This window comes from Magnolia sinica, chromosome 16, assembly GCF_029962835.1.
Source record: "Magnolia sinica isolate HGM2019 chromosome 16, MsV1, whole genome shotgun sequence".
Taxonomy (NCBI): domain Eukaryota; kingdom Viridiplantae; phylum Streptophyta; class Magnoliopsida; order Magnoliales; family Magnoliaceae; genus Magnolia; species Magnolia sinica.
This window is the reverse complement of record NC_080588.1, coordinates 69880500-69901576: the sequence shown is the minus strand read 5'-3', so window position 1 is coordinate 69901576 and position 21077 is coordinate 69880500. Positions and strand designations below refer to the sequence as shown.

The window sequence follows — 21077 nt, the reverse complement described above, 5'->3', positions numbered from 1 at the left end:
GCTATGTTAGCACTCGATGGGATTATAGCGAAAGCTAGCCCTCATTTGACTAAACCACCAAAATGGGTTTCTAGATTTGCCTTGCTACTGTCCCAAATCTCTTAGATTGGGATCCTGGTGACATGAAATTACTCTGGGAGATCTGGGAGTATCATATCTCCAAGGGCGCAGCTAAATCAAGGGAAATTTTCTTATAAGAAGAGCCTTGAATGGCTACAATTTCACTGAAGCATGCTTGCCATTAGCTTTGTAAGAATCAAAGGATCTGCCCACCAAAAGTTTTCTGTTCTCTCTTGAAAGAACTGATTTCACAGAAACCTGTAATCACTAGAATTGATGTGGATAACATGAATGGCAGACCATTATGCTAAGCCCGTATGGATCATATCCAATGTATGCATAAGGTGGGCCTCACCATGTGGATGACCTGGAACTAAAATCAGACTGGTTGGCTCATAACGCAGCTCCATGCCTGAATACTGGATGTGGACTCTTCTTAAACCATGCACTCTTTCCACGTATGTGTGACTTAGTGTTGGACCAGGTAATCGACACAATGAGGCCCACCTGATGGGTAGCTCAGATGACTCACACGCATGCCAGGTGGGCACATGAGGCCTCAGATCATATAGTTTTTAGATCACATACAACTAATTGTATGCTACAAGCCTTCTTTAATTTCCAATTTTGAGTTGTCATTAGCACTAACACATCAATGCATCTTATAATCTATTGTCTATGCATTTAGACATCAGATTAAAATCCCATTTGAGTAAACAAGAAAGAAAGAAAGATTTAGAGCGCAAACACGCTGAAATTGAATGGTTTCTTTACCCCAATCCAACTGAATTTTAACTAACACCCAGTTCGCTAATCACCCCGAGTCATCGATTTACATAGCCAAAACAATTCACTCAGTTCTACATGAGAATGAGAGAGAGGAAAAAAAAAGAAGGTATAGATGATATCTTGTAGATTTTCACTCGGATTCCTCCAGTGTCGCTTCCACTCGGAGGAGAACGAATCCAACAGCGACCCCAATGAGAACGAGCCCGTTCATGATGGCTGCAATCTTGAATATCTCGGCGACGGCGCTGCAAGTGGAAGAGAGTGCTCCCCCACCTCTGCCTTTGCCTTGTGGTGCAGCTGACTTCAATGACCTCAAAACCATAGCAAATGACTGGTTGGTGCACACTGGCAGGCCTAGAGAGGCTATGCTGTTGTTGGCTTTTAGCCCACCAAAGGAATTCATCCCTCCTATGTAAACCACACTTCTCTCCTTCCTCTGCGACGGGCTGCGGCCGGGGCACGCGACAACAGCAGCTGACGGAGCGAGCGCAGCAGATGCCGTCGACATTCCTGTGGGACCCACAAAGCCCACAAACAAAGAACAAGTACATGTACTGATGTATGAGTTATAGATAAAGAGAATTTCAATGAGGAGAAATGCTCAATTACCATCCAACCAGTGAATAAGTTCCAGCCTTTTATGTTTATGTGGAAGCCAATCTGCCGGACGGGTTAGCCCCACCATCGGAATCGCCTAGTGCAAAAATCAACTCGATCCGGTAATCAGGTGGGCCAAACCATAGAAAACAGTCGTTAGCTGCTTATATAATAACAAATATAGTTGTGGTCCACCTAATGGGCGGATCAGATTGATTTTTTGCATAAGGTAAGCCTCATGGTGAGGCCAGCCATTTATATGGATTGGATATGGCACAAACATGATGGAATGAAAATTATATCTCTTCTATGAGAAATGAAATGAAATGAAATAGAAATTCTATTTCAGTAGAGAAGGATTTTGGATTACCTTTGTGGTTGAAAGGAGGATTTTTGCTGAGATGGGTGTGTGGTGAGTGAGATTGGAAAGAAGGTGAGAGAGTAAGGTTGCTTTGTATGGGAATGAGAGGGGAGTGTTTGGATAAGGTGAGAAGAAGATGGTTGGTTGGTATTATATCCAGATTAGATGCTTCTCTTTTCTATAGAAATAGTAAATGATTTCTATCTTTAAATTCTGGCCATGAAAAATGGTGCTAAAAAGAAAAGGGATAGGACCCAATTGTGGGTCCCATCATGGACACACATATAAGTAAATCCAGACCTTGGACAGTCTTAACCGTCTGATTTTGGCCGTCGAGTTTGGACGGCTGAGAATCTTTTGTTGTCATTGTCCATTTGATGGACACCCACCAATTAGATGATTAGGATTGTCTGCTACGTGTGATTTCCAGGACATGTTCTATCTCTGTGGGTCTACTATCTGGAGGGTCTAGATTGATGGAGAGTGCTGATAGGATAAGTAGTGGCCCAGGAAAGATGGGACAGGACAATCCATCTGGTGGGCTCTACTGCGGGTGGCCCACAATCCTCCCTTACATGATTGGATGATCCAAACCATCCATAGATGGCCCACTGCAGAAGAATCAGGTCGATCAGACAGACTTGATCGATTGATCAGTTTAAGAGGTAGGCTGGAAATCAGTATGTTGGATTGATGGCATTGCTGGCTACTAGAGATGGTTGTCTGCCCATCTTTTGCTTCTCCACTGAGTAATCAGGACCGTTGATCTGATGGGTCACCCCATCCAGTGCCATATCCCAAAAGAAACAAACTATGGAACCATTTTAACAGCTACATATAAACCTCGAAATTTATAAATACGTGGAACATTCCTTTTCAGTGTGAAGTGACCAAAATGTCCTTCATCTAATTTATTTATTTATTTTTCCTGTAGAAGCATTTGGGGCCTGCATGGTGTTTGTGTGACATCCAACCCTTCCAACAGGTGAAATTGGACGGATAGAAGTGTCTCATCACTGCAATTTTCAGGCAATGGCCCTTGCACATGGAAGCAAGTAGGGGTGTACACCGAGTTGAACCGAGTCGAGCTGGCCTAAACTTGACTCGGCTCGGCCACTAGCTGACTCGGTCCTTGAGCCTGACTCGCCAGCTTGGCTCGGTTCGGTTAGCAGCTCAAGCCAGTTCGAGCCGAGTTCAAGCCAAAATTAAGCCTCTACGGCATTTTCGCAAACACATGCAGTGCACTTTCAATTTCTCATTTTATGTAAAACAGCAGTAGCTGTTTGCAAGTATTTCATCAAACACCTTATAGGCAATATCCAAATCAAGGAAAAATGGTATTTGTTTCATATACATACATTCTTTGCCACTAGCCTACACTTCGTTGAGTCATTTCATCAAACACTTGGTGAGCAACATCAATATCAGAGAAACCGAGTCACCGAACTAGTTCAATCCGAGTTTGATTCGAGTTGGGGTTCGATCCGAGTCGAGTCGAGTTGAGCTCGGGCAAGCTCAAACTCAGTTCAAATTTTTTTTGAGCTCAAAAAATCAACTTGACTCGGCTCGAACTCAGCTTCAAACCAAGTCAAATCGAGCCTTTTCGAGTCGAGTTGAGCGAGCTAACTCGGTTCGTGTACACCCCTAGAAGCAAGGGTCACAACCATCTCTTGCATAGCTCAATCATATAGCGGTAGGTTATGACCCTTGTGCACCACGCATCGAAAGGAGAATGATAGCGAAGAGAGAATCGACCCTCGAAGCTTTTTTATGGATAAGGTCTAATACACATCAATCACATTTTTCAGTTCCCAAAATTTTAAAATAAATTGAGACATGGCATTTGCAGCGCACATGAAGAGAGATGAAAAGAGAGATAAGGAAAAAGGAAAGTCATAAAACACCTGGGCATGCTGCGTAAGTAGGGTTCTTTTCACTAACATGTATAAACGACTTAACATGCATAAAATTTACGCCATCCATAGGTAAACCACCTATGAAAATATACCTAAAACCTCTAAATTTACAGTGTGTGTCCAACTAAGTGTAGACATATTGCTACTGATGAGTATTCTTTCATCGTGATGAGACACCTTGAATAAATGGATTGGATTATACATAATGCCATGATAGGCCTTATGCAAAACTAACGGTGTGTGTTCCTTCCGAGTGTCTACTTGAGTTTTGAATGATCATGATTTTTGGGTTCAATGGTTAGAATGGGGCAGCATACTCAATGGAGAGGATATATCTCATAAAAGTTCCACCCCATGTAGCTTTCTGTTTCCAAAAGCAACTTCAGTATCTAGTTGCAAGTTACTGAGCATTGTTGGTGAAGGTTGGGGAAGCTGGTTTTGGTGAGAGAAATTAGGCATTTTGTTGAGATTTTTGGCTTTTTCTTAGGAAATATATGTTAGGAATACTGCAAAAGTAAACTATCAATATTCGGCGGAAAAGAATTTGTGCTAAGAAACCTCACACCTGGAATTCATATCTCAGTTTGTAATACGATCAGATGAACACTGAGTTGATACACATACGTGTCTCTATCTTTGAGATAGTTCTCACCCCAGTGTAGAGTACTGGTACAAAGAGATTGCCAACGCTGCTATCCTTAGGATACAACTCTACAGTGCTTTGCTATCCTCATGATACAACTCTACAGCCCTTCTTTGCACTCGCTGGCAAAAAAATACACTAATAGAATACCGCCCAACACCGTACTGATTTTTTATTTATAACCACAAAGAAGATGATTTTTTAAAAGATGAAAAATGTAGAAGCTCTCAGTGAGGGAGGGGGGGTTTTCCTTTCTTTTGCAATGTAGAAACCCTAACCCAAATTCCTCTTTTAAGCCTCGAAACCATATCTCGAAAAAGACATGATATGTAGAAATAGCCGTGATGTTTTACATGTGCCGGAATAACGGAGTCACATTTCGCACTATGGAAATGGCCTTATCAAGAAGGCCACATCCAACGGTCATGATCAAAGAAACGGATAAAAAATATTTTAACTCAATAACCACAAGCGACATTTGCCAGTGAAATTTAACAGCATGTTGTTAAGCATGCACATTTTTTAATTCCTAAAATACCAATTACTTTATTTAAAATGTCTTTTAATGTCCCTTAAATAGAGTAAGGTACTAAGGTTATCTGCCATTGGAAACTAATTGCAGAGGCAAGCATTCTCCTTATAATATAGATTTCTTCCCATGTCTCTTTAAAACCTAAAGTTGAAGAATCATTTGAAAAGGTAGAGATGTTCATGACTATTCACCTGGCAGTTATTACATCCTACTGTTTCCAGTGTTGTGGCCCACCAAAATTTTAGATCTGCCATGTTTTGGGGCTAGTGTTACTTGCTGCATTTGTACAGAAGATTTCACACAGACATGATTTTGGGCCCCGCATTGAATGGTCCATCTCGCCAATTGCGACCTTCACAGATCACATTATATATAGTATTCAGGGCAGTTTGCTTCAAGCACACTTTCCGTGAATGCAATTTGGTAGCGGACGCATTGGCAAGAATGGCCAGCGAAGGGCAGCCCAACAAACTCTACACATGCCGAGCTGATCTCCTGAGTAATATTAGAGGAACACTAGTGCTAGACAATGCCGGATTAGGGTCGATCAGGTGAACCCAGTTCAAGAATCAGCCTCCCGTGCTCGATGTAGCAATCTCTGCAGCTGGATACTGCTGGATTCTCCCAGCGAAATGTTGTTATCACCCCTCTTTTTTGTTTGCGACCTTCACTCCATCGAGCTTATCCTGAATGTCGGGTCTAGCCAAGTGCAAGGCTGATCCCCATCTGTTCTGGGATCAGCCCAAAACTGTGCAGGAGGGGAGATATGCCCTGTTTTCTGGATTGGTCGTGTGCTGCTGCCCTTCTCCAGTCGTTACATCGGACAATGCTACCACGTTTCAAGGACATTCCAATTTGTTTTTGTTTTTTTTTTTCTCTGTTTTTGTTGATAAATCATGTGTAGGAGATGAGGTATATGATAGGTGCAGTCCGGAGCCTTTTTGTTGGGACCCGCCCGAATGGCTGTATATTCCAGTTTCACCCTAATAAAATTCAGGAGGAATGATTCCACCTTTCCTCCTTTTTTTTTTTAAAAAGGCGATTTGCTTCGAAAGGTGAGTCGAGAAAAATAGCGCCCTCGCTCCTTTAATATCAAGTATTTCCTTCTTTCTTGTCTACTATTTCTTACACAGAGTACTGCAATCTGTTGCTTAAAAAGAAAAAAAAAAAAACGACGGCCATGATACCAAAAGACTGTTTCACAAACACATTCGAAGGGAATTATATAAACACCATCTTACACCTATAAATCATATGGGACGCTTTCAGCTGCAATGTCATGAGAAAATGGAGACAATTTTTTAAAGATAGAACATGGTTTTGACAAACTTTAAAATCCTTAATTTAGAAAAAAAAAAAACATATTTTGAACAAAAGGCAGCATAAAACATGCAAAGGACAATGCCTCACCTCTTTAGCTACTTGTAACCTTCCTGTCCTGTTTTATCTCCGAGGCTCTGACAAACGGCACCACTTCTTCAACGACTCGGGAAATGAGAACTCTAAGTTCAAACTTCTCCCTGTTAACAAGCTCAAACACGCATACATCCCCTTCTTCCAGGTTATTTTTCCACACAAATGCCGCCCATCCTTTGCCTAGTCCAGCTCCATATCTGCTCTGTATACATGTCACAGGCCATCTTTTCCCATCTAAATCTGCAAGGGTGATGCTTCGCACTTCTCTCGGGATGTAATCTTCAGCAAATTTATGTGGGATGTACTGCACACAGAGGAAGAATCGTTGCTTGTGCTAGTTAGAGAAGAGCATGGGATCACTACCAGGGTAACAGTACCAGGGCAGGGATTGAACCCTGGATCAGCCATACCTGCTACGCTGTCTCTACCAGCTAATCTATTGAGTGGGAGACAGGAAACTCAACCTCACTCGAAAGTCCATCCAGTCGAGTTTACTTGATTGATTGGCAGATTAACTTGACTTGGAAGTAAGATGCGAAACTTGATAATTATTTAAAAAAATAAAAACGCACTATTAAATGCGTAAATGGACGCCAGAGACAACAGTTGAGAGTGGATGCCCACCCATTGAAACCTTCCTGATTGTTAATATAGGGCCCACTAAGATGTGATTCAGGCATCTAACCCATCCATTGTGTGTGTCTCACTTGGATTAGGGGTCACATCAAATTTAAGGACATTCCAAAACTCAGGTGGGCTCCACCAAGTGCTTTTAGATGTTTAGGCATGATTTTACATGGTTTCAGATTGTGTGGCTCACTAAGCATCAGATATGGCTGCTTTTTGGGACATCTCATTACCTAGAAGGGACCCACCCACCCACCCACCCACCCACAAGCACGCGCACGCACTAATAGTAGTGTTTTAAATAGCTATGCTATGTAGCTTGTAGCTTAGCCTTAACACTACATAGCTCATGAAAATAGCTTAAGTCACATGTAGCACAGGCTACATGCTAATCAACATTCGCACACGCACGCACACACGCACACACATTAATAGTAGTGTTGTATTTTAAATAGCTATGCTATGCAGCTTGTAGCTTATGCTATATAGTGTAGCTTAGCTTTAACACTACATAGCTCATGAAAATAGCTTAAGTCGCATGTAGAATAGGATACATGCTAATTGACATCCAGCACATGCTACATAGCCTACACTAACACTACAAGTTATTTTTTGTAAAAATCAATTTACATTTTCAATGGTTTGTGGCATTTTTCTATTTTTCATAAAAATTAGTTAATTTTTTCAGTGATTTAGTAAAAGCAATAAAAGTAACAGTATTAAACCAATTTTGTTGCTCTTTCTTTATCTTTATAGTTAATCTTTGCCCTATTTTTCCTATTATTTTATATTGTGTTTGGTTGCACCGGATATTATGAGATTTTATTATTAATCAGACTAATTTGGTGCAAAATATCACTAAATTTCATGATATTTGATGCAATGAGTGCAACCTTAATTAGAAATTAGTAGTAGCATGTAGCTTATGCTACACGCTACGTAGCTTACGCCTCACGCTGCAAAGGGGTAAACGCTACACTACACACTATTCACTATTTAAAACACTGGTCGATAGAAAACCAATAAATCTCAACCAAACTCGATTGAGTTTTCTACTGAACTTAACGAGACTAGACTGGAATATGGGTTTCTTGTCCAATTGGCTCGAAATTCAATTGAGTCAAGTCAACTTAACAAGATTTTAGACTATGGTTCACAGCATAAAAGATACATATATATAACAAGAATGGGGCTATGAAGTTTTTTCTTTTTTTTTTTCTTTACACACGCACACACGCCGTAGTGGGATTTCACCACCTATGGATACTCAAACCCTTGACCGGGTGTTAAAACTCCTGAGAGTCTACCACTGGAGCAAGAGTAAGGATCCATCAGCCGAAATATAGTTGTTAAACCTCATAGAGTGAGGTAGTAGTTGGGAGTACCACCAAGTCGACTTTTGACTGAATATGTTGATGGGGTGAATTTGTTTGGAACTCGGATGGGCCATCATTTTTTTCTGCTTTTTCGGCTCCAAAATAATATTTGTTCTTTGCAAGTAGAACTCAAAATGAACAAAATATTACTCTGGCAAAAAAAGTATTCAGCATGCCCCATTTCTTTACTTGGATAACTTCTTTTTTTTGAAAGGTGATATTACTTGGATAACTTGAAGAGAGAATATATAGAATTATAGATATGAGTTTTGCTAATACCACATGGTCCACACCTGAGTGTAACGCAGCCCATCACCACACCACAACATGAGCTAGAGTCACACATGGGTGCAAGATCCAAGCAGTCCATCAGGTGGGTTCCATTAGACTACAGGGGCATGAGAATAGGCTACTCCACAGCATCAAGGTGGCAGGACCTGACCGATGATTGGCTTGCATCACGAACCTATGTGCCACACAGGTACATGCAGTGACGTGTAGATAGGCTGCCTAATGCACGTGCGGGTTTTGCAAATCTCCCATTTTTTAATCAGCGAGTGATTTAAGATCCTAAGCTTACCATAAAATATCTGCAATACACGTAGCTTGCTGGCATAACTACTACAAAGAATGGGTTGTTAGAGTTGAATTTTCGGGCTTCTTCCTTTGCTCTGTGTCTTTCTTCAGCTGTAACAGGTCTCCTTTTCGATATAAATCTGTAGTATATACTTTTTGGGGGGGTCATGTCCACGCAATGTCCTTGTCCTTGCAAATGCTCCACATTCTTGGAAGGAGAAACGTGCTTGTCTGCATTTCCAAGTAAATATTGAGAAGAAGAAGAATTAACAAAACATTCAAAGTTGATTCAATTGAGAAAACTGCACGAAAATCCCATGAAGAGAAATGTAAAAGGATATAAGTGTGAAGTGGACCGAGTCTTCTTCGTGCAATATCTATCAGCGGGGCACACGCATCACATCCAGGCTGTTCATCATGCAGGGCCCACCTTGAATATACACTGGCCAAGAAAAATCAGAATGGTTTGCTGATCAGTTGTGCTGCATATGTGCCATTCGTCAATCATCTTAGTCATCCACTTTTATCATACACATGTTTTCCACATACTGACCGGGCTGGCATGGCTTTTGGATCAGGGCATGTTCACGGTGGGCCCCACCTGATGAACAGCCAGGATGTTGCACATGAGCCATGAAGACAAACATCAGATTACCAGATGATAGGCAAAATACTTACCAGATTCAGTTCTTTGATTCTCAACAGTGGTTGAAAACTCTTCACTCAATGTACAAAGAGGAGTCTGTTCACTTTCATCATGTATCTTCTTACAGTCTGGCCCACATTCATGAACTGATCCATACAAACGCTTACCATCTGATTGAAATGATTTAACACGTTCTGAACGTCGTGGTGCTGTTACATTGTTCCTCTTCTTGGACAGCTGTAGGCCCTCTATTACCACTTTATTGCATGAAATACCATTTTGAACTCCATATTCAACCACTGGATCTTTAGGATAGAGTGAAAATTCTTCTCTGGCAGTATTTTGCTGAACATGTTTGGATTCAATTACATCACCTAATCCTCTCACCTCTCTCCCACCAAACTGAATCGATCTAAGACGAATTGACTGTCGCTGCACTCCTAGGCTGCATTGTTTTCTAATAGGTTGTTGCTTTTCATTTTTAATATCATCCGTCAAAATGCCATCACGAACTTCACGAGGAGAAGACCCTTTAGACGTAGCACTCAGATTCACAGACTTAAAGGACAAATATTCATCGCCATCTTTTTGCTTGTGATGATTCGATTCAACTTGTAGACATAAGTTTTGCGCATGTGGTATATTGGATTGAACTGAATTCAGACGAGTAGATCGCCTTGGCTCTAGTACATCACCCTTTTGTTTGGAGTTCGGCACCTCTGGCTCAATAAAAAGATCTTCACTCCTATTTTTACGCTTGTTACACTTTGATTCAATTTCCATCACACAGGACTTAGGAGGTGGGCCATGTGATCGTAGAAACGGTATACGGCCACCCTTTCTCTTGATTGGTCGCAGGTTATCGCCCTCACCTTCAGCAGTACGTACACCGAGAATTTCCACAGAATTTTCCAAATCATAATTTGAGTCCTGACAATTCTTGTTATAATTCGATTCTTCGTGTTTCTTCCCATTGGATTGAAATGATTTGATGCGTTCCAACCATAGTGGTGCTGTTACATTGTCCATTCCATTGGATGGCTGTATGCATTCTATTGCAGCCTTATTCCATGAGATACGATTTTGAATTTCACCTTCAAGAGGCAGATCCTTTGGGTAAAATGAAAAATCCTCTCTAGTAGTATTTTGCTCAACACGATTGGATTCAATTACATCACCTAATCCTCTTACCTCTCTCCCACTAGCTTGAATCAAGCTATGGCGAATTGACCGTCGCAGCTCTCCTAAGCCGTCCCATTTCCTAATAGGTTGCTGGTTTTCATTTTTAATCTCATCTGTCAAAACATCATTACGAATGCCACGAGGAAAACACCCTCTAGAGTCAGTGCTCAGATTCATAGCCTGAAAGGATGGACCTTCATTGCCATCATTTTGCTTGGACTGATTCGATTTGACTTCTTGAGGTAACTTTGGCACATGCAGTGTATCCGATTGAGCTGATTTCAGATGAGTTGATCGCCTAATAGGTTGCCAGTTTTCATTTTCAATCTCATCTGTCAAAATACCATGGGGAACTTCATGAGGAAAAGACCCTTTAGACGCGGTGCTCAGATTCACAGACTGGAAGGACGGATCTTCATTGCCATTTTTTCGCTTGTGATGATTCGATTCAACTTCTTGAGGTAATTTTTGCACATGCTGCATATCTGATTGAGCTGATTTCAGACAAGTAGATCGCCTAATAGGTTGCTGGTTTTTGTTTTCAATCGCATCCATCGAAATATGATTACAAACTTCATGAGGAAAAGATCCTTCAGACGCAGTGCTCAGATTCACAGACTGGAAGGACGGATCTTCATTGCCATCTTTTCGCTTGTGATGATTCGATTCAACTTCTTGAGGTAATTTTTGCACATGCTGCATATCTGATTGAGCTGATTTCAGACGAGTAGATCGCCTAATAGGTTGCTGGCTTTTGTTTTCAATCGCATCCATCGAAATACGATTACAAACTTCATGAGGAAAAAACCCTTCAGATGTAGTGCTCAGATTCACAGACTGGAAGGACGGATCTTCATTGCCATCTTTTCGCTTGTAATGATTTGATTCAACTTCTTGAGGTAATTTTTGCACATGTTGCATATCTGATTGAGCTGGTTTCAGATGAGTAGATCGCGCAATAGGTTGCTGGTTTTTGTTTTCAATTGCATCCATCAAAATACCATTACAAGCTCCATGAGGAAAAGACCCTTCAGACGCAGTGCTCAGATTCACAGACTGGAAGGACGGATCTTCATTGCCATCTTTTCGCTTGTGATTATTCAATTCAACTTCTTGAGGCAACTTTGGCACTTGTACTCTATCTGGTTGAGCTGATTTCAGATGAGTAGATAGCCTTGGCACTTGTACTATATCTGGTTGAGCTGATTTCAGATGAGTAGATTGCCTTGGCTCTAGTACATTACCCATCCATTTTGAGCTTCGCATCTCTGTTCCATTCAAAAGTTCTTCATTTCTATTTCTACGCTTGTTACACTTAGTTTCAGTTTCCATCACATTGGGCATAACAGGTGGGCCATGTGATCTTAGTAACGGTATACGGCCGCCACCCCTTCTTTTGGATGGTTGTTTAGTAAGATGAGCTTTATGTGGAGTACAAACACCAAGAATTTCGATGGAACTTTCGGATTCGTAATTTGGATCCTGACACTTGCTAGAACTGGATTCTTCATGTTTCTTCGCACCGGCACTGTTATCGAATATTAGAACCTCAAACATTGAGTTTCCCTTATATTTGAGAACTAAAACATGCCTGTTGCATAAAGAGTGGTGTTCTACAAATTCCGGCCAACCGTTTTGGAGGAAAACTCTGCCCGCACTTCTCTTCAGTCCTACATGCCATACTTTGCCGTTGGGATCCTTCAGAAGGGCAATGCTGGATAAGTCCTTCTCGTACTTCCGAATAAACCTCCTGGGAAGCGGCTGCAAGGTATGTGACAGTCAGGCAAACGTGTGGAATGATCATCAAACAGTCCTGATCTTTTTAGAAATGGCCCACCAGACAAGTGGCCTGAATATTGTACACTTCTACAGCATGTCCCCTTGGGACTCGTGTGAAAAACAAGTGCAGAAACACGACTGCAATTAGAGTCCGCTATATATTATACCAAAAATATAATTTTGAATCAAGATTAGGTTTTGGTTTCTAGTTAAAATTGCAATGAGGTTTGCAAATCCCACTTGCAATATAACCTCATCTACATGCAATTGCAGATGCGTCCATGTGATGCAGGATACATTAAAAACCTGAGTAAGCTTTGCACCACCCTCAGGTCACGGATCCTAAGTAGAAAAGTAGAGCATGTGGCCACTCACGACCTTCCCGTCTGCACGGTTGGATGATCCAAACCATCCACCTGGTGCTTCCTGGTGTGGGTGAGCGGCAATCCAAAAATCACATAGAATGATGATCCAATGGTGACATTCAAAAAGACAGTTGAAATGAAAAACAGGTAATGGAAACACATTTCAGCTACGTGACTACGTCTGAGTGATTTTGGACAACGGCCCATCCAATTTCAGGAACCACCATGTCACCCGACAGTACACAACCAGTGTTCGGGTTTGCAACTCTCCCCAAGACTTGAAGGGCAATTGAATTGGCTTTTGAAAGGAATGCACAATCAATGGTGGATCCCATGTGATGTAAGGTTCAAATGAAAGATTCTGTCTAGCATAATCAATACGGGCTGTCAACTTCCTAAGCCATTGCTCAGCTGGTTATCATCATACAACCAAAGTAATTTTTAAGAAGGAAGGCAATCAAAGATGACGCTACATGATGGACAGTGATCTTACCTTCTCTGACATAATAAATATGGATTGTCCACTTCCCATACTTTGATTGGATGTTAGGATTATTCAGTCAAAGTGATTTTTGGCAGGCCAAAGGGTGGCCCTACTTGATGGATAGTTCATATCGCGAATCAGAATGCTTCTAGTATTAATAAATGCAGACCACCAATTTCATATCTGTTGTTCAAATGGTTAGGACTTAGAATCATTATATTAGAGGTGGGAGGGATGCGTAATCAAATGTTGGCCTCAGTTCATGGATGGTCGAAATAAATGACAGGACCAAATAATCTATATGGGCTGTCCATTTGAGTCTCGTTGGTCAGATATTACGATCATCTGATCCAAGTGACTTTTAAGAGGGATAGTTTGTCAAATGCTGGCAGCACATGATGAATGATTCAGATCAACGATCAGACCTATATTATCATCGAAATGGAATTTCCAGCTTTCCTAGCCATTGATCGGATCGTTAGATCATTCAATCAAATTATTTTGTGGGTGTGATACATGACAAAGAGGTAGTTGAAAATTTAAGTTTTGGATTAGATAAGGTCAAGGACTAGTCAAGTAAGAGTGGATAGGGATTTATGTGGTTGTCGATGGATAAAATTAAAATAAATAAATAAAACTAAAGAAAAGAATACACGAGAAGGATAATGGCCTGAATCACACAACCTGAAAGAGGGTCCTCGGAAATCTCACCTTATACCATTAGTTCAATATTGGAGTCACACCAATCGATTAGAAACACTCAGCTTTGGAAAGGGTTGTCAAAGTCACACCACCAAGAAAGAAGGTGTTGGAAATTTTTTGTTTTCATTCATTCATGCCCGAAAGAGAATTCATAGAAGAGAAAAAAAATTACCAAAGAAGCTACATACAATTAATAGTTAATTTTAGAAATCTACTACTTGAGATTTCCTAAGTAATCGCTCCATCTTCCAATGCAACTTCTTGTTTTTGGAAAACCACCCTCATAAGTTCCCATGCATTTCAACTTTATCACGCTAGCACCCTCTTTCATCATCATTGTCGTCGTCTAAGCCTTATCCCAATAGAGAGAGAGAGAGAGAGAGAGAGAGAGAAGAAAAGAAAAGGTTTAAAAAAAAACAAATCATATTCCACCATTCCACTCTATCAAGGACCATATGCTCAATTAAACCATTGGTCACCGAGCCAAACTAGGACCATATCCTCAAGTGGGACCCACATTTGTTGATACAAACCATTTATTTGATGTGTTTAACCATGGATAAATGATGACCTAAAAATCACTCCTAGGGCTTGATGGGTTACACCATTGATGGATGCTCCCAGTAAAAATCTCATATTGAGAAGATTATTAGGCATGGTTCATCCACCAATATCTTTTGGATTGGAAGATCCCAACTAAGGTCAACCAATATACATTAGATTATTTCACCATAATAAATATGAAGAGAGAAGTAGGGGCACAAATTAGGACAATTTTTAAAATTGATAAAACCATATCAAAGTTTGTAGGAAGGGTTTTAACCTAAAATAAAAGGCACTTAGGGGTCGTTTTGATTGGGGGCATTTAGGTGCCCTAGAGATTTCAATTACCAAGGATTCCAATACTTGGATATTTTGATTGCTGGCAATTAGAGGTGTACACAAGTCGATCCGAGCCGAGCTTTGCCCAGCTCGGCTCGACTCGGCCAGCAAGAGTCCTCAGCTCGAGCTCAGCTGGGCTCGGTCATCGAGCTTGGATTGGCAACTCAGCTCGGCTCGGTCAACAACTCGGTCCAGTTCGAGCCGAGTTCGAGTTCGAGTGGGCCACAGCCACCGGGCTAGTGGTCGGGCCACAAGTAGCGTCCAACCGTCCGACTAGACCAGAGCCACATGGCCAGTGCTCGGGTGAGGTCTGACCATCCGATTGGGCCATAGCCACCAGACCAGTGCTCGGGTGGGGTCCGCTAATCGGACGGATACTGCTTGCCACTCGCCAAACCCCGACCGGAGGGCGGAGGCAATGTGACTGATGAGATGAGGAGAGAAATAGAGGAGACTCACCTTTCAGTTGCCGGTCGTCCAGACAGACGCTGGAAAATAAAGAGAGAGGAGAGGAAGGAGAGTAGTCGCCGGTGGGCGCTGGAGAACGGCGAGAAAGAGAGCAGAGGAGAGTGGTCGTCAGTCGCTGTTTGGGCGCTGAAGAACGGCGAAAGAGAGATGAGTAGGGTTAGGGTGTTTAGGGTTGGGCGAACAGCCGAGATGAAAGTGGACACTAGGGTTAGGGGTTTTTTTTTTTTTTTTTAACATGTTTTGGGCGACCGAGTAGATTAGATATTATATATACTTACTCAAAAAATCGATCCGAACCGAGTCGATTTCGAGCTTAAGATCGAGTCGAGTCGAGCTAGGTCTAGCTCGGACTAGACTCGAAATGTTTCGACCTCAATAAAACTGGCTCGACTCGGCTCGAACACAGTTTCGATCCGAGTCGAGTCGAGCTTTTCTGAGTCAATTCAAGCGAGCTAACAAGCTAACTCGAATCGTGTACACCTCTACTGCCAATTATGATTTATTTGTTTCGGTAACCTCTTGCACTAGGGCATTACGATTCCAAAAATAATGGTGTGTTGGGTTGGCTTAAAAGTTGGGAATCTGACATGGAGTTCTGCTTATTACTAATATTTAAAAAAAGCATCCACATTAAGGGGGCTTTTGTATTGTAAGTTACTTAAGATAAGCTACTTATGCCTTAAGTAGCTTATCTCAGTTTCGACTTATTAAGCAGATAAGTATGTTCGGTAAACAACATACTTATCAACTTCTCCTCTCTTTGGTCTCTCCCGATGCCTTTCTTCAGCAGCTTATGAAAAGTAGAAAAGCTAAAAAAAAAAAATTAACTGAAGTGATGATTAAAGTAATTTAAGTAAAAATGTCACTTATAACTAAACATAAACCAAACTTACTTATCTGAAATAAGTTACTTATCTACTGCTGTAAGTAGAAAAAGTAACTTATTTGGTGTTATCCAAACGGGCCCTAAATAAACAAATGTGGTCCACTCTATCATATGGTCAACAAGAACCATGGTTTTAATATTCTAATGACTCTAATATGACTTGTTACTACCCGATCTAGTTCGATACCACAAGTTGCCCTCCCCTCCTCTCACCCACCAGGTAAAAGTCGCGACTCAGCTTGAGATTGAACATGTTGATCCGAGTCAATGAGTCTAAAAGCCATGACAACAACTCTCATATATAAATTGTAAATCATGCAATCAATTTGTTAAGTAGATTGGATATCGCCCACTTGAGTGAAATTTGAACGTGTGATCCACGATGGTTAGGGAAATGAACAGCCCATATTCATCATACTAGTACATATAGTTTGATCATTGATCATATAGTTTAATCATTGATCGAGACCGTCCATCATGTGGGTTCTTACCCTTGATCGCCCATCCTATAAAAATCACTTCTATCGGATGATCCTAACTGTCCATTCAAGGAAATGAACACCCATATTGAATATACTACAAATGGTCCAATCATTCATCTAAACCATCCATCCTATGGTCCCATCCTTGATTGCCCATCATTATAAAAGAAAATCACATTTGTTGGATGATCTTAACTATATCCATTAAACGGTTAGGGAAATGGACAATCCACATCATTCATACTGCAAATGGTCCGATCATTGACCCAGATAATCCATTATGTGGGTTATACCCTTAATAGCCCATCCTTCTAAATATCACTTCTGTTGGACGATCCTAACGCCCATTCAGTGCGTAGGGTACTGGGCATTCAATATTAATCATACTACAGATGGTCCAACTGTTAATCTAGACCATCAATCATGTAAGTCCCACCCATGATTGTCCATCCCTCTCAGAATATGACTTTGATCGGATGATCCTAATCTTCCAATCAATGCCTAAGGAAATGGATGGTCCATATTGATCATGCTAAAAAAAATGGTCCAATCATTGACCCATACCATTGATCATGTGGGCACCACACTTGATTGCCCATCCCTCTCAAAAAGTCACTTTGGTTGATGATCCTATCCGTACAATCAATGCCTATGAAAATGAACAGTCCATATTGATCATAACATTCTGATCATTGATCTAAACATTCATCATGCGGATCCCACCTTTGACTGCCCATTCCTCTCAAAAATCACTTTCCAATAAATGGCAAGGGAAATGGAGGGTCCATATTGACCACAACATAAATCGTGGCATCATTGACTAAACCCTCCATCATGTGGAATAGTGGGTCCCACACCTTTAATTGCTCATTCCTCTCAAAAGATCGATTTGGTCCGATGATCCTAACCATCAAATGGCTAACCTCCCCATGAAGGTGATGATGATGTGTGTGGATGCGCGCGTGCATTGAAAAGGGTACTTTTGTCTTTTGATTCCTTATCTGTACAGTCACCACACTCCATTCATATTTAAAAATCGCCAGGACCTTATTTTGAAAAAATCCCTACTCATCAGGATCTTTTCCAGAAAATAATAATAATAATAAATAAATAAAATAACCGATTTGGGGAGGCGGAGACGGAGTTTCTCTGCCAGCCAACCACACACGTGTGCAATGCCAACCGTCCCACAGGTGCGGCATCACGTGGCCATACCTCTGAAAAAATCAGGCCCATCCATCTATCAGGTGGGCCATAACAGTAGTGGAAACACGTGTACTTTATAGAAGCGGAAGGAGGAGAGAAACTCACAATCATTTGACGAAAATCGCCTTTCATGGTCAGATAGAAGCAGCTCCTTGCATGATCTAATCAAAGAACAAAAGAGAAAGAGATAGAGTTCTTCTCTTCCTTTCTCTTCTCTCCTCTTCTCTCCGTCTCCTTGAACTGCAACTCCTCACATCACAGTAGATCGGAAGAGACTTTCGTCTCGCCGTCAGTGGGACCCACTTAATCTTTACGTGTCATCCAACCCCTCATCAGATTATATTCAGATTGTACCTGGGCTCTTCCCCGCGTGGCGGGACGCGATTGGTGGACTGTACGGTTTGTCAGCGATGGTACCATGGGCCCGAGTACGTACTCGACCGAAATTTTTAAATGACACTACGTACGGCCCGAATCGCGTCCCGCCGAATGCTAGGGTTCAATCGGACTTTGGCTGGCCACTGTAGAAACTCTCACACAATCAAAAAGTGCTTTCTAGATGCTATCTAATCCATTCATCGGACGTAGCCCACAAGGATGAAGTAACATATCGAAGATCATGATATTTCATAACTATGGAGGCCACACCATGTGAATTTAAGGGTTTTAGGCGTCACTTCAAATTTTTCATTGATTTGTGGTCCACCTGAGATTTTTACCCTCCTAATTTTTTATCTGAACGGTGAAAATCATTTTTATCATCAAATGAACAGTTTGGATTTTACTAAAACATCAATATGGAGTACGCAGAAGCTCGGACGTGTGGGGACTCACATACGCCCGGACATGTGAACGCCAGATAAATTTCGATCCCTGGAAGTGGAAACAGTGTGATAGTTCCTACGCATGAACTCGGAATGTTATACGTGGAATCATTTCATTAAAATTGAACGGTCCAAATCGTGGGCCTACATTAATATGGCTAGGAGATAAAAATACAATAATAATTTGAAAGTCTCACTGAAATATTGCTAAACATTTAACCATCCATTGAATTGATATATTCAATGGTCAGGATATAACAGATAAAAGTAAGTGGTAATTGTGATAGAATGATTCAGGAAAAACTATTTTTGTTGTGCAATCTATTTGTATTATTTCCTATGATTGGTACAGCGTGATGCTAGTTGTATATCTGAAAACTATAGAATTTCGGCTGCATGTGTATGGACGGTCGCAATGCCCGAGTATAAATCGACTTCCCGCGCATGTTCCAACGCTAGAAAGGACGCTTCGACCATGCCGCGACAGATGGATCGAGCAAGGCGGGTAAGACCGTGATCGTGGGACCCACTTCAATGGGTGGGTTGTATATCCAAGCCGTCCATCCGTTTTTACATATTATTTTTAGGCCATGAAGCAGATACAAATCGCAGGTTGACTACACCACAGGAAATCATTGTACGGTTACTATTAAAAACATACTAGGGTCCCACGTAATATTTATTTGCCATCTAACCCTTTGATAAGATCATACGGACCTGCATGAAGGAAAAACACAAAGAGCTATTTGATCCAAAGCCTTTGTGCCCCAAGAATCTTTTAATGGTGGAGATTCAAACTCTACTGTGTGGTCCACTTGAGATTTGTATCTGCTTCATTTTTTGAGAGCATGCCCTAAATAAGCTGGAAAAACGGATGGACGGCGTGGATATGCAACGATACATTGGAGGTAGGCCCCACGGTCAGGTTCACCCAGCCCAGCTTGATCAAGGTCGCAGCCAATCCGCGTCCTTCGACTCTTGGGTCCTTCTATCCCCATGAGATCCTGGCCTTTCATCAGGAGTCCTTTTGATGTTCCACCCAAGAACTTCAGTAGCCCTTTGAATGTTTTATTCACGGATGTTCAATCCTCACCCTTTCTTCTCGTGTGGCCCACTTGAGTTTTGGATCAATCTAATTTTTTGAGCCAAAGTTCTAACATGGTCCAGCTAACCAGATAGACACGGTTAATTTCTCATTAACATCACGGACCCCACCTAGCTTCCGGTCAAGGAAAGCTCCTGCAAAGGGCTTTTAGCAGGCCATCTGCGTACACAAATTCCAACAACCTTATTGGGAGCTCATGTAAGAGAATCTCTGGTGTCTTTATTAAAATTCATTTGCACCTGCTCATCTTGGGACACAATTCAAGAACGAGGCATATCCAAAACTCTTGTGTACCATAGTCTAATTTCGATAACCAATGAAGATTGAATGCGGACCATTAAAACCTTCTCGACCATAAGTTTTGGATCAAACTTGTATTTTATCTTCATCCTGGTTGGAAGTCATCTTATAAATAGGTTGGATTATGCCTAAACATGAAGGAGGGACCCTGAAAGGCTTCAAGGGTGAGAATTTATATATTCTTTTATTATTATTATTACCCATACACGTACCCCCACCAATGGGCACACAATCCATGGTCTCATTGTTGGAATAGTGTTCGTCTACCATTAGGCATTAGCCATGGAGCCAAACCTTACGTGGGAATTTACATCCTATTGATCTGTGTATTTCCGTTCCTTGAGTTTTGGATTCGTCTCATTTTTCAACTCATCGTACTGTGATCTAGTTGAAGTGATGAAGAGAGTGGATGTCACAGGGACATCTTTGTGGATTGCCACATGGCTTTCTTTTGTTACTTTAAAGTAGTTTGTGTGTTGATGAATTATTAAGTTATATTAGAATTTATTTTTTATGTCAAAAGTTTATATTATTTAATGCTTTAAAGAATCTAAAGTACTTATAAAAATTCAATTCCATTAAAAAATAAACATTTTTAAAATCAGTTCAATTAAAAAACAAATTTTCATGAGCTGACAATATTGAAGAGTGTGTCTAATAATTTTAATGTTTAATTTTTAAAAAATACACGTAATTAAAATATAACTTATTGTCTAATGATACCTCAACAAAATAGAATTGAAGAGAAAAAGCCCATGCATATTCGAGGCTACTCAAGTTATGATAAATGCAAACAAATACATAAAGTATATTGGACCAAACTCGTATCATAGTACTATATTCTACAAGTATTGGTTATTAATAAAGTTTGCA

At 41.0% G+C, this 21077-nt stretch overlaps 2 protein-coding genes across 2 annotated transcripts; both read right to left on the bottom strand.

The window, feature by feature from the left end:
- Positions 1-812: 812 nt before the first annotated feature.
- On the bottom strand, positions 813-1976 carry LOC131228722 (uncharacterized). Its single transcript, XM_058224572.1, has 2 exons — positions 1817-1976; positions 813-1359 (listed from the first exon to the last, which is right to left on the bottom strand). Exon 2 carries the CDS (start codon positions 1355-1357, stop codon positions 980-982), a length of 378 nt encoding a protein of 125 aa, XP_058080555.1. The 5' UTR covers positions 1358-1359; positions 1817-1976; the 3' UTR covers positions 813-979.
- Positions 1977-6289: 4313 nt separating this feature from the next.
- Positions 6290-18285, bottom strand: LOC131229323 (uncharacterized). The gene is made up of 4 exons (XM_058225253.1): positions 18081-18285; positions 9572-12482; positions 8898-9124; positions 6290-6618 (listed from the first exon to the last, which is right to left on the bottom strand). The coding sequence occupies exons 1-4, from the start codon at positions 18105-18107 to the stop codon at positions 6313-6315; spliced, it is 3471 nt and encodes a 1156-aa protein (XP_058081236.1). The 5' UTR covers positions 18108-18285; the 3' UTR covers positions 6290-6312.
- Between the last annotated feature and the right edge of the window lie 2792 nt (positions 18286-21077).